Source organism: Antechinus flavipes, chromosome 3, assembly GCF_016432865.1.
Source record: "Antechinus flavipes isolate AdamAnt ecotype Samford, QLD, Australia chromosome 3, AdamAnt_v2, whole genome shotgun sequence".
NCBI classification, from domain to species: Eukaryota; Metazoa; Chordata; class Mammalia; order Dasyuromorphia; family Dasyuridae; genus Antechinus; species Antechinus flavipes.
The window spans coordinates 411,794,153-411,808,918 of NC_067400.1; the positions used below are offsets into that span (position 1 = coordinate 411,794,153).

At 32.0% G+C, this 14,766-nt stretch overlaps 1 protein-coding gene across 5 annotated transcripts in view; it reads right to left on the minus strand.

Annotated features, from left to right (window-relative positions):
• Positions 1-14,766, minus strand: part of OSBPL6 (oxysterol binding protein like 6) — a 250,526-nt gene that overhangs the window by 82,563 nt on the left and 153,197 nt on the right. For all 5 annotated transcript variants that reach the window (XM_051986135.1, XM_051986134.1, XM_051986133.1 and 2 more), the window contains exon 4: positions 1,584-1,676. In XM_051986135.1, coding sequence (XP_051842095.1) covers positions 1,584-1,676 — 93 coding nt within the window. The remainder of the gene's footprint in view (positions 1-1,583; positions 1,677-14,766) is intronic.

A 14,766-nucleotide genomic window follows, 5' to 3' on the forward strand; every position in this document is an offset into this window, starting at 1 on the left:
TAATTTCAAATTTGGGTCTCTAAATTTCGCTTAAGCTGGATTTCTGCATTAGAAACTTTCTGGCAAAGGGGCATTTAGTTTGTAATTATTTTCAAAATAAACCACAAATTCCCCATATTTTGCTGCTTGAATAAAAAATTCTGTCCAAGAGGTCTAATGATAATGGCCACTTGTTGCAAAAATGCAACATGGAACTTAAAGGTCTTTAGAGCTCTAATCTAAAATTTAAAGAATTCTGTAAGGAACAGAACAAAGTCTAGGACTTATAAGAACTTTAGAATAAAACTGCCCTTGTGTGAAAATACTGCAGTCGTTTCTACAAGTTTTGAAAGTAAGCCATCATGAGTCCAAGAAAGTAAATTTAAAAGGAATGTAACCATATCTTCCAACATCTTATTTGAGATACAGGAGCAAAAATGTAATGCATTTTATACCTAATAATATATTCAATTAAAAAATGGGAATACATAAATTATATATTATATATAATTATTGAAGACAATAATTCTGTTTATGTGGGTTATAGTGATATATCTTTATCATAACAAATTAAAACTGATGAATTTTAGAATATTTACTTATTTATTTAAAAGCGATAACATTATGTTAACATAAAAACCTTTTCCAAAATTAAAAAAAAATCTATGAGAAGAATGGCATTATTTTATATTTTTGCAGATCTTTAATGATTTAGAAGAAAACAGCTGAATTCTCATATCTGTTTCTACCTTCTCTATTGAAATATGTTGCTTCAGTTGAAGAATGAAGAAAATCCAGACTTATACATAAATTTATTTGGAAAAGGGAGGAGGAATATTTTAAAAGGCAAATGATGTCTTAGCATTATTATGAACATAGTTTTGATCTTCCAGACTCTGATTTCAGAGATATCTTAGGGATTCTCAGATCACAGTTTGAGAATTATTGGCTTAGAGATATGTTGAGCAACAGAAGTTCTAAGTTCCAAAAAATATATTAGTTAATATACAAGTATTTCTTCTGGCAGCTCTCCATAAGTTAAGAAACTGATTGAGAAGATGAAAATTTGTGCTTCTCCATAGACTTTTATACTACCAATAAGCTACAAGACCAGCCCATAAGAGTACCTATCCACCATTTTACCCTTCCAGTTATAAATAAGATATTCAAATCAGATCCAGAGTTGGAAGAGATCTTTATTAGGCCATCCAGTGCAATTTTCTCATTTTTACAGATGAGAAAACTGAGGCCCAGAAAGGAAAAATGATTCTTTTCATTTTAGTGGTAATGTTATTTGCCCATCCAATCTCTGCAATGGAAAATGGAAAATATGTCCACCACCATTTTTTTTTCTTTTGACAAAACAAAATTTGGAGTTTTTAATCATAACTGTGCAAACCCTCCCCTGCCCCCAAAAGGACTCAACAATGTCCTGTTAGTCATGGTTTCATAACTTTCCTATGCTGTGAATAGGAGGAGGTGGAAGGTTGCTCTTGCCTTGGGCTTCATAGCTTCCTTAGTCTTGATGAATATTAAAAATTCCACACATTTCGAACCCTTCCCAAACAAGCATGCTACAGAAATGACCATAGTCCCTCACTGACCTTAGATAGTGAAACAGGTTCAGTTTCTAGCAACTGCCTGCTTGCAGATGGCTCATTACCAGTAGAAGCATTCCTCTCTAAAATGTGGACACTCTAAAAACAAAGTGAGAGTAAAGCGAAAGTTAAGGGTCCAATCTCTGATGTGCATTCCATAGATTAGAAATAATAGAATAAATGTGAAGCATGAAGGGACAAGGGAGAAAAAAAATGAACAATTTAAAATGTGACAAATTCCACAACCAGAGTTGGCAGCATCAACCACTCAAGTATCCAAAGAGTATCATTTCCCTTCTCATTGATTACTTAGGGCTGTATTTCTGCTGAGATGCTGCAGTGATGTTTTGCTATCGCCATGCTGACTTTATTTCAGATTTGCGAGGACACAAATAACAATCAGTATAAAGTTATAATTCTTCTAAGTAATTTGGCCCAGAAATGTGTGGATTTGTTTCAGTCAATCACAGGGGTATACTAGAAAATGTTTTACAATTGGCTCTCTGAGGGGGAAAATATGCCAATGACACACACATTTCAGTTTAATTTGCCTAATTAACACTTTCTCCATCACTTTTTTATGTTTAGTCAAACAACAAGACAATAAACCAAGACAAGATTTGTAGCCCTTTTGGATTTCCGAGGTGAAAATGCTCACACTGAAAATTGAACAATCACTCTCTTGAGCCAAAATGAGCTGGTATCTGTCTAGCACACCTGAGTCAGTCCATAAATAATCACCATGGGATATTTTAGAAGTTTAATAAACATTAGTTTCTACAGAGCTTCCTGAGAAAGAACATGATGGCTAACATTTATATAGGGTTTTAAGGTTTAAAAAGAACATTATCATAAAATTATTTCACTTGATCTTCACAACACCTCTGTGAGTTAGGTACTATTATTGTACCCATTTTAAAGATAAAAAACTGAGACAGAAAGAGTTAGTGACTTGCCCAGGTTCACCCAGTTACCAAGAATCTGATAACTTATTACCTTCCAACTTAATTGGAATTCCATTATTCCAATTCCAACACTTATCCATACTTGGATAAGAAAACAAATTTATATGCTTATAAAGCTTTAGATGCTTATGCTATTGATAAGAAGATATAAATTTATCACAATCAAAGGAAAAGTCAAGAGGAATAAATATTTTAATAAATCATTAAAAATTATCCAAAAAACCAGAAGGCACCACTATCATTAATGCAGTAACAGTAACATTACAATAATAATAATAATAATAATAATAATAACAGTATTACATTGTGTATCATAGCAGTTTGGTACTTCCTTTCCTGAGGAATCATTATTAGTGGTGAGCATTAAAGATATAGTTTCTTATTCTTAAAAAATATTATATATCATTGTGTTGCTATGCAACAAAAATTACGTATAAGCTCTGGATCACAAGGAAAATCAGTTACAAAACATGAGGGATAATACACAGTTGCTCTGGAAGTCCACAAAAATATAAGTGACTTCCAATTGGATGATGTATTCCATAGAGATAGTTTAGTAATAAGTTCAAAATATTAAATAGAAGTTTTACAAATTGCAGATGATTTTCATTCTCTAAATTGTCAAGGATACAAATGAAGTAAGAATTAGTTGAAGTTATATTCTTGAGAGTAGAAATATTAGGAAACAATAGTATGACTCCAATGGTAATAAAAATTTCTCATCAGCTGGGGCTCCTTTTCCTTTTTAGAAGAGATATTCACTCCCAAGTGACCAGCCTCACTTAGAATGACAGTGTTAATACCAACAGATATTACTCAAGTAAGCCTAAAACAAATGGGCACCATGGAATGATACTTTAGACAAGCCCTTTTGAAACTATGTGATTCCAAAAGAGAAAACTACTCTTAAAAGCTAGATTGATATTAAGGTTTTAGCAGTATCCATTTGCGAGTTGAACCTAGAATTTGAAGGACATTGCATAACCAAAGAAAGTCAGCTGAACATAAAACTCAAACTTCTCTATTGAACTATATTCTCAGGAATTGAAACATGGAGCTTAAAAGTAGATACTGACTTCTTCTCCTTGAAGATGCAGGATGTTAGCATGGTATCTATCCCAAAGAAAACATAGAGAGAGGAAAAATATACCTGATATATTTAATTATATTTATTGAACATAATTTTAATTTGATCTGCAATGTTTTCAAACCCTTTCAATCCATCTGCATCACCAAACCTATCCATAAAGCAATGTAATGGAAAATTTTGGTACAAAGAAAATTGAACCTATTTTTTAATTATTATCAGAACGACAATGAGAAAAAGTTCTAGGTCTTAAAATGTTACTTTTAATATTTGAATGAAATTGTGGAAAGCACAAAGAAACACATAAACCATTTAAACATGGATATTTTTTTAAATCACTTAGTTGATGAAAATAAATCAACTTTTTTCTTAACAATTAAGCTAATTATAGACATCATTATAGAGAACCAGAAAATGACTATTACTGAATAGAAAGAGAGAATAAACATCAGCTAGTTTAAGCAAAACTGGGTATGCTCTCCTTAAAAACATTTAAAAATAAACTTTCTTTGAACAACTTTTCTCCTTGTAGAATTTCCTGTGGCTACATCTTTCCTTATGGTCCCCAGATCAAGTAGTCTATTTGTCAAGGAGTAAAGTTGCAGTAGACATGAATTCTGGGAAATTTCTTTTAAAGGAAAAATGTAGTTTCTTTTGAGTGTTTGGACTTTGTTTTCCCTAAGAACAGACCCTCACTTCCCAAATCTGTCAAAAAAAAGGTACACAATTAGAAAAGTAAAATCTGAGAAGAAATTTCATATTAGCAAAACAGCAGAAAGAGAGGATTATTACTCAAGAAACTAGGACACTAGTTTAGGAAAAGGAATCACTTAATGTGCAAGTCAAATCACAGAAATAATTTGCTGCAATAAAATGAATTTATGCATATCAAATGGGCTAAATGAATTTGACCTCTGGAGTGACAAATCAATATGCTTAAGAGCTGCTAGAATGGAACTGGTCAAATTAACAAACTTTTTTCACTCAAAGCTCACAGACTAATATCAATTGGTCTACATAAAAGAAGAGCAATTTCTCATTCTATTTTCTCCCATTTACAATATAATATACATCCCAATATGGCTAAAAACCTAGCCCTAGAATGTGGTTGATTTACAAGAATAGAAAAGCATGAAATTCTGAATTCTTAATATGAGAAATGATCATTTATGATAAACATTCACAATTACTGGTACATGTATTTCAACATAAACATGACAATATATTTTAAAACTTAAATTAAATCCAAGGTAAGCACAACATTTCAAAACCAACTGCTTAAATTATTCTTAGATTCATCATATTAGGCAGAATTAAGAGCCTTAGAAAGTTTTAGATTTTTTTGCTCTGTGAATTGTTAGATTCCAATCAGCAGGAACAAATATTTAAAGAAAAGTTGTGACATCAATTGTTACAAAAGGAAGCTTTCAAAAATGACAATCAAATGGCTAGTTAATAACTATTGATACAAGATATATGTTGATACAAGGTATATGTAGTAACAGAAAACTGATGGTATCATGTTCACTATCTCATATCTTCCCATTTTTAATAAAGTTCTGAAAAAACTATGTTCTTGTCTTAGTTCCAGGTCCTCAATAGGCCTTTAACAACCATCCCTACCCACTCATTTCAGAGGTGTTGGTTCATTTTTTAAGGCTTTGCTATAAGGGATGGCTTGGGGTAGGAGACTGAGGAGTAAGAGGGAAAAAATGTTGTGAAGAGGCTACAAAAATGGAAGGTACAATTAAAAGATAATGAAATTACAACAAAAATAAATTATACCTCAGTGAAAGATAGCTGTGTGATGGTTTGATAAACAGTTCATTGGAATGGGAGTAATAAGAGTAATAAAAAATTTATGTATCTGGGTTCAAGTGACAATTGTGACAGTGAGAAGTTTTCTTTTCTCCTCTGTTAAATGGCAAGTGTTGAACTAGATGACCGCCTTTCAGTTCTAAAAGTCTATAATTCAAGAAGTTATATCAATACTTTTCCAAGGACAGAATGAAATCATGACTAGGCAGCAGAAATGCAGCATAAGATGAGGTATTTCAGTCAGCCAAGTATGAAATAAGCATAAAAAATTGTTCGATGATCCACAAATACACACATGAGGATGAATAACTAGAATTGGAAATAATTGGAGAAATTTACTTTGTATGGCAAAGTGACATTGATGGTGGATCCAAATAATGGTTACCTCTTATAGCATCCACCACATATTTGAATAATAAGAGGAAAATTAAAAAACCACTCTCACCCTGTTGGGAATTAAAGAAATATCATACCTTGAAATCTTGCACTATAACTTTCCTTTTTTCTTCTTAGATAATAATGGACACTTCCTGAGCAAGTTATTTTAACTGCTCTGGGTTTCAAATGCCTCATTTATAAAATGAAAGGGTTGAATAGATGGCCTTTAAAGTCTTTTAAAATTCTAGATCAATCATCTCTAATTCGTGATCTTTTTAATCTTCAGTGTTCTTAATCACTTGGATTTTAGACTGAAATTAAAACCAGTGGAAAACCGGCCAATCTACACAGGTATATCTAAAACCAATATAGTGGACCATTATTTAAAAAGTAAGAATAGAATTGTATCTCCCTTGATCATTTAGATAGGTAACAATGACTACAGTAGATAAAATAGTAGGTCTGGTCAGGAGATATCTGAATTTAAGTCCTGGCTTCACCAGGATGAGCTGTATATGACTTTGACCTTTCTAGGCTAACTATAAATGGATATATAATGATCCTAATATCTATCTACTGGGTTAACATCAAAGCACTACAGGAAGTTAAGCTATTATTATTGATAACAAAATATAAAACTATCTTTATTAACTCACATTTTTTTTTGGAAAAACAAAGAAGTTTTGTTTGGCCATAGAATTCCATTCATCTTAGAGATTTAGGAAAACTCATTAATCAGTATTAATGTAGTACAAACCTATAGAACAAATATTTCTAACAGCATTCTCATAGATACTGACCCTCCCCTATCTGCTGTCTAACTAGGCAAAACTAGCTTTTTTTTTTTTGGACGAATGCAGTGAAAATAATCTTGCGTTCTGTTAATGCTGGATGTCTGCAGGACTGGTATTAGTGGACTTGGGTTCAAAAATTTGTTGTCACTTCCCATCATCTCTGTTGCAGACAAGTTATTTTAGCTTTCTTGAGTCTCAGTGTGAGGGGGTCAGAAGAGATGATCCTAACTTTGGATTGGTAAAGCCAGTCCTACTTAGCTTGTTCTTTCTTTCTGGTTACTATTCCTATCAGAAGGACATATTCTCTTTATTAACAGGCAGATGGTGTTACTTTAATTATGGCTCCATGGCCCAAATAACTAGGTTCCCTGTAGATGTGGTTAGCTAAAGAAATTTAACATAGATTTCCATTCAATTGTTGTTATTAACTTTGTATGCCAGCTTAAAACTTCTTAGAAGAAAGGCCCTAATAGATTCTTATAATTTCCTTATGTGCAATAAGCAGACAATTAGAGATAGTCAAGAGATGGATATACAAGGGAGAGTCACAAGATAGAGAAACAAGATATCAAAAATAATAATAATAAATAAGAGAGAGATGAAAAAAAAAGGAGACAGTCATAAGAAAAACAAAGACAGACATAAGAGGCACAAGCAGAAATGTGTGGGGAAAGACTTATAAAGTAGTTGATCCCCAATTTTTGTGTAACTCCTTGATTCTTTTTCACTAAATAAGATTTTTCTCCACCTGACTTGCTTCAAACTTCTTTCAGCAGGTATCTGTCTAATTGTTAAGTGCTTACTGATTAATTTCTGTGGAATATCTGACTGCTTACTTTATATATCTTTAAGTAGCAAAAATCTTACATATGCCAAATAATTTTTAAAAGCATATTTAAACAGAACTTAACATCTAAGAAAAAGTAAAATGGTTTCACCAGAGAGCGCTTTTTAGTGAACAAGAGAGGTTCATATCAGTTTTATGCTTAGAAAAATCATGCTGCTGTTATACTTATATTCTAATTTTAATTATATCTAACTTTGTAGATGTATTATTCCCCCCCCCACTAGATTGTTAAATCCTTAAAGAGAAGGACCAATATTAATTCTTTTAGTTTATCTCTCCCAGTACCTAGGACAGTGAAGGAATAAAATATGTGAGTAATAAATGTTTGATGAAGTCATAAAATTTTTTAAAGCATCAACTCTTTAACAAAGAAAAGGCCTCTTCTCATAAAGACCAAACACACTTTATGTGATATATTTTTGACCACTTTTTATTATTCTTCAATCACAATGTAGCTGTTAATGCTATTTAAAGTTTTGTTTGCTTTTTTTAATAGTACTTTTTCCAATTACATTTCAAGACAATTCTTAGTATTCATTTTTTACAAGATTTTGAGACCCAAACTTTTCTCCCTCTTTCTCTCTCCTCCCCTCTTCCAAATTTGGTTTGTTTTTTAATTTTTACTTGTCTTTGGTTTTTACATCACTTTCACTTCCAAATATAAGTCTTTCCTTCTCCTCCTCAGAAAGAGTTCCTGTAACAAAGAAAACCAGTTCAGCAATACTAACACATCAACAGAGTAAAAACTCAAACTCAATAATATTTATCAAGACTTTTCACAATGCAGAATTCATTATGAGAGTGTGGCAACAAACTAGAAGACACTGTTCCTATTTTTAAGTATCTTAGGATGTATTTGAGGAGAGTGAATTGGCATACCTGAATCAACTAAAAAACACACATATAATTCATGGCAATAAAACAAAAAATATAAACCATTGTGAAATCTAAGGTACATATACCACATATTCCTATAAATGAATTAAAAAAAAAAAACATTTATTAAGCACTTGCTATAAACTAAGCACTGGGAACACAAACAGAAAATCAAGAAGAGTTCCTGCTTTCAAAAATCTTCTTTTCTAATAGAAGAAATAACCTACACATGAGAGTTCAGCTAAAAGGTGACTAGCAAGGACCAGTAGAGTCCAAACAGTGAATGAAGAGGTCCAATGACTGAAATTCTTTTAGTACTTCTATTGGTTTCTCTGATATGCTAACTGTTTGGATTATATTGTTCATTACCACCAAATGTAGCAAATTGCAGTGCCTCAAAGCCTTGTGCTACTTTGCTTCTGATCAACAACTTCATTTTTCCCCTTAAGCATCCTATTTTCAGTGACCTTGCTACTTCCTCTATGCCATTCACTTAAATCAATTTCATACCATTTCATCCTCCTAGAATACTCTTCTTTCCCACTAATCTATAAAATTCATTTACTTCAAAACCAAATCAAATGTCTCCTGTTCCCAGAAAATTTCAGTGATCCAAGTAAATTATTTTTACAGATCTGTTTTATGCTTTCTGATAGAATATCCTAAAATTTTATATATTATATTATATTGTATTACATATTTGTATACTGTATGTTACTGTACTTTTTATTATAGTCACTGCTTTATTACATTATAAGTTATTTCTTCAGTTCATTCACATATATGAGTTCACTCTCCCCAAGAAGACCACAAGCTCATTGCATGTGAAGATAATTTTTAATATTCATTTTTTATAAGATTTTTAGTTTTAAATTCATCTCTCTCCCTCTCCAGGACAGCAAGCATTCTGATATAGGTTATACATTAAATTGCTTAAAAAAACAAACAAACAAACAAAAAAAAACCTTTCTTTTTTTCTAAACTTGTCCTAAGGAATGGCTTCCTAGGAATGTGGAAGGGAAGAAGGCAATATTTAGAAATGAAGATGATGTTAAAAAACAAAAGATATCAATAAAAATTAAATGGTAAACATAAACAAAAACAAAGTTTGGACATAAGAGAACAATTCAGACATTTCCCTTTTTGTCTGAAGTTCATGCAACCCAGGCTGAGTTATTATTCCAATTTTTGTATGCATGGCTATATAAATTTTTAGCAGTGATATCCTAATAAAAATGATAAAATGAGGATGATCATTTACAAAAGTCTATATATCTCTTTATACACCTCTTTAGTATACATATATTAAAATTGTTAGAACTGAAAGAAAACTTAGAAAATAATTTGATTCAATTTTATCTTAAAGAATAGTCTAACACTTTAATATCTTTTTTTAATGTGATATTTCAGTAAACATTACTTTCCATTTTTGTGTAACCCTACCTTATTTTGAAATCTTTTTTCTCTTCAAAAACAGAAGTTTAAAAGAGAAAGGATCTACATGTACAAACTGGAGAATGGCAGAACAAGTTGTAGTATATGATTGTGATGGAATACTATTTTGTAATAAGAAATGATAAGCAGGTAGATTTCAGAAAAACCTGGAAAGACGTATATGAATTGATGCTGAGTGAAGCGAGCAGAATCAGGAGAACATTGTACATAGAAATAACAACCTTGTGAAGTGATCACCTATGGTAGACTTAATGATCCAAAACAATTCTAAAAGACTCCTGATGGAAAATGCTATCTATGTCCATGATGGAGACTGAATGAAGATCAAAGCGTACTGTTTTTACTTTCTTTGTTGTAGTTTTTCCCTTTTTTTCTGTTTCTTATTTCACAATATGACTAATATGAAAATATATTTTACATGATAGTACATATATAACCTACATCAAACTGATTACACTTGATGGGAAGAAGGAGAAAGTTTGGAGCGCAAAATCGTATTAAAAATGAATGTTAAAAATTGTCTTTGCATGTAATAAAAAATAAAATTATTAAAATAATAAAACTATTAAAAACATAATTTATCCCTCACCACCACTACCACCATAACACCCACATCCAAATCTATTCTTCTTCCAAACATTCCTCCCTTTGGGGAAGGTATAACCTAGTTAGGCAGGTTCATAAAAGTACAGTTCTTCTTAAATTCATTCCTCTTTCTCACTCTCCAAATATCCAATCAGTTACTAAATCTTATAACATCTGTTGCTTCTTTACCCTTCTCTTCACTCACATGGACACCACCCTAATTTAGGCCTTCATTACCTCTGCTCTGGATTGTTTGAACAGATTTTCTAATTGATCTCTCTGTTTCAAATATTTACCCTCTTCAACCAATTAGTCACACAACTGCCAAAATAATCTTCCTAAGATGTTATACTCTTGCTTAAAAAGTACCACAGCAACAGCAACAAAACCAAACAGAAACCAACCAATTAACCAAAAAACGACCAACCAACCAACCAATCAAACAGAAAATACATAAAAATCCAACTTCTGATAGTCTGCTATCACCTCTAGCAAAATAATAATAATAATAATAATCCCTTAATCTGGAATGTAAATGTAACTCTAATATAGTTCTAACCTTCTGTTTGCCATTTCACACATTGTATATTTTAGATGACAACAATAACAACAACAAAAACCTAAAAAACCTCAAATACTTACTTTTCTCTTAAACTGAACTTTTCGTTTTCTTTTTTTTTTTCCCCACTTTATTTTATTTATTTTTTAATAACTTTTTATTGATAGAACGCATGCCAGGGTAATTTTTTACAGCATTATCCCTTGCATTCACTTCTGTTACGATTTTTCCCCTCCCTCCCTCTACCCTTTCCCCCAGATGGCAAGAGTCCTTTACATGTTGAATGGGTTACAGTATATCCTAGATACAAAAGCAGTTTATATTCATTTCCCAGTGTTCTTTCTCTGGGTGTAGCTGCTTCTATCCATCTTTGATCAATTAAAGCTCTCTTTATCGAAGAGATCCACTTCCATCAGAATACATCCTCAAACAGTATCGTTGAGGTATATAATGACCTCCTGGTTCTGCTCATTTCACTTAGCATCAGTTCATGTAGGTTTCTCTAAGCCTCTCTGTATTCATCCTGCTGGTCATTCCTTACAGAACAATAATATTCCATAACATTCATATACCACAATTTACTCAACCATTCTCCAATTGATGGGCATCCATTCATTTTCCAGCTTCTAGCCACTACAAATAGGGCTGCCACAAACATTTTGGCACATACAGGTCCCTTTCCTTTCTTTAGTATCTCTTTGGGGTATAAGCCCAGTAGAAACACTGCTGGATCAAAGGGTATGCACAGTTTGATAACTTTTTGAGCATAGTTCCAAATCGCTCTCCAGAATGGCTGGATGTGTTCACAATTCCACCAACAATGTATCAGTGTCCCTGTTTTCCCGCATCCCCTCCAACATTCCCCATTATCTTTCCCTGTCACTCTAGCCAATCTGACAGGTGTGTAGTGGTATCTCAGAGTTGTCTTAATTTGCATTTATCTGATTAATAATGATTTGGAGCATATTTTCATATGTCTATAAATAGTTTCAATTTCTTCGTCTAAGAATTGTCTTGAACTTTTCGTTTTCTACATACAGGCATTTACTCTAACCCTGGAATGCATATATTCTTCAATTTCGCCTTTCAGAAGTCGTTATTTCTCTCAAAGATTCAACTCAGCTACCACCACCCTCCTTCTAAGGTGCTCCCTGAATGACTTTTTATACTTTCTCCACCTCCTCTGGGAGTTTTTCCCAATTACATTCCCTACATTATACATTTTGGTGTTGTGGTATTCTCATAGTAGGTAACAAGCTACTTAGAGAGCAGAAATTGTTTTGTTTTTGTCTTTGTATCCCCAACATGTTCCACAGTGCCTTATACATTGTTTTAAAAAATGTTTCCCAATATAAAATAATTTCATTTTTCCTTTGATATACTTCTTTTCACTTTTTTTTGTGTCATTAAATGACAATATAAACTTAAAGTAAGGATTTCTTTTAGTTATTTGATATATTTGTTCTAACATGTCTATTCTTAATATAAGAAAATCTGACTGATATATTTATTCAAAAACATTAAAAAAGAAATAAAATGGTTTTAATTTACATGAAGCCAAAGAGGAAAAATGTTCCCAAGCTTGATTTTATGTTATTCTCCATCTCCAAAGCATACATCAGTTATTTCAAGTTAATGCAGAATTTGTGTTAAAATACTTCTAAATATGAAAACTACTCCAAGCAAATAATTCTAAAATATTATTTAATTCTGCTCATATTTAATATCAAAACCACATAAAGTATTAAAAATTAATGTTTAAAAACTTTATTCTCCAAATAACTGCTTTCATTCATTTGTTTATTCACTTATTCATTCAAATATTAAGTTCCTATTATATATAGGTACAGATGAAAGCTTACTAATTATATCAGGTGGCATCTGTGTACAAATAAGTGACATAGTGGATAGAGGGCTAGGCTTGGACTCAGAAAGACTCACTTTCCTGAGTTCAAACGACTAAGTCACTTAACCCTGTTTGACTTAGTTTCCCTTTTTGTAAAATGAATTGGAGAAGGAAATGGCAAACCACTCCAGTATCCATGCTAAGAAAACCCAAATGGAGTCACAAATAGTCCTGTCTGAATAACAACTATGAACAATAGTATGTATATTGTGTAGAAAAATAGAAGATTAAAAAATGGGTAAAATATGACTTTTATTTTTAAAGAATTCATAAATTATTGGGAGTGAAAATATAAAGAGCTAGCTCAGGATCAGGAAGATGTGTATTCAAGTCCTAACCCAGACATACTGGTTATAAGACTTTAGCCAAATTACTTAAATGCTCCAGACAATCCTAGACTAGTGTTACTGAAAACTGACTTCTTCCTCTGCTGTGACTTCAGTATTTTAGAAGCATTGGATGTTAATCATCCCTATTGTTATCTAAGCTTTTCCACATATCTATCTCATCCCCGTACTAGATCATGCACTAAGGGCATGGGCTGAGAATTTGTTTTCCTTTTGTTGAGATTCCTACAGCCAGACCTAGTATGGTATCTTAATGTAATAGACATTGAAAAAAACTTAGATGATGGACTCATATCCCAATTTTTTAATCAGAGAAATGAAAAGAAAGACAATTCAGACATAATCATAAAAGTATTCAGTTAAGAAATAGGAGACATTTTCCGTTATGCTGGCTTACTTTTAGACACTTCTATGGAATGCTTAAAATTATTTTGTATATCTTCTAGAGAACTGGCTTAAAGTCATAATCTAAGGTTTGTTGTTGTTACCAGGCGAGTCTGACTCTTCATGACCCCATTTGTGGTTTTCTTTGCAAAGATACTGGAGTGGTTTGCCATTTTCTTCTCCAGTTCAATTTACAGATGAGAAAACTGAGGCAAACAGGGTTAAGTGACTTGCTCATGTCTGAGGCCAGATTTGAATTCAGGTTTTCCTGACTTTAGGATTTAGTCACTGATCCACTTAACTGCCCATAATACAAGGTAGGGGACTATCAAACCAAACTGCAATCCATAGGAACTTAGTTGGGTCCTTATAGACCAAAATCTAAATATATCTGTCTGTTTGCAAGTAGCACAACCCTTAGGAAAAGTTTCCTTATATTGAATTTAAGTCCTTCATTTTGTGAGTTTACCCCATTCTTTGTTGTTGTGTTTCCTATTGTCAAAATTCTTTATATTATTTTATTCTTTCACATCTTCTTCTCCAGGCTCAACTCCCCTTCCTCCTCTCCACCTCCCTTTTTCTAGTTCTTATTTTCCATTCTTTTATTAATTACAGTGACTTGCCTCTGAAATTAGTATAATATCTAGATCACAGTGAACTCTTTTTTTTTTCCAATAGTTTCTTTTGATGCCACCCAATACAATTAATAAGTTTTCATCTGTAATTGTATATGCACAGTAAAACTGGTCATTTGATTTCACTGTCTTATTATTTCAGCATTTTAGTAAATATTTACAAGTATCATCTTTGTTTTTAGCCTTAGAAACATGAAGACAATACTAGACAACAAAGAAAAAATATGCTCAATATTTGTATCAGAGATTTTTAACCTTTTTGTGTTATGGACTTCTTTGGCAATCTATGAATTCCTTCGGAGAATGTTTTAAAATGCATAATATAAAATACATGGAATTACAAAAGAAACCAATCATATTGAAATATAGATGTCAACAAAAATGTTTACAAAACCAAGTTCAGTTTAGATACTAGGTTAAGAATCCCTGTTTTATACTGATTTTTCTCTCATTAATTCTTCTCAATATAGTGAAAATTAGAAAACATAATACTCCCTTAAAAAACCAAAAACGTGTCATTAAGACCTCTCCTTTGAAACCTAGTCTCCTCAAA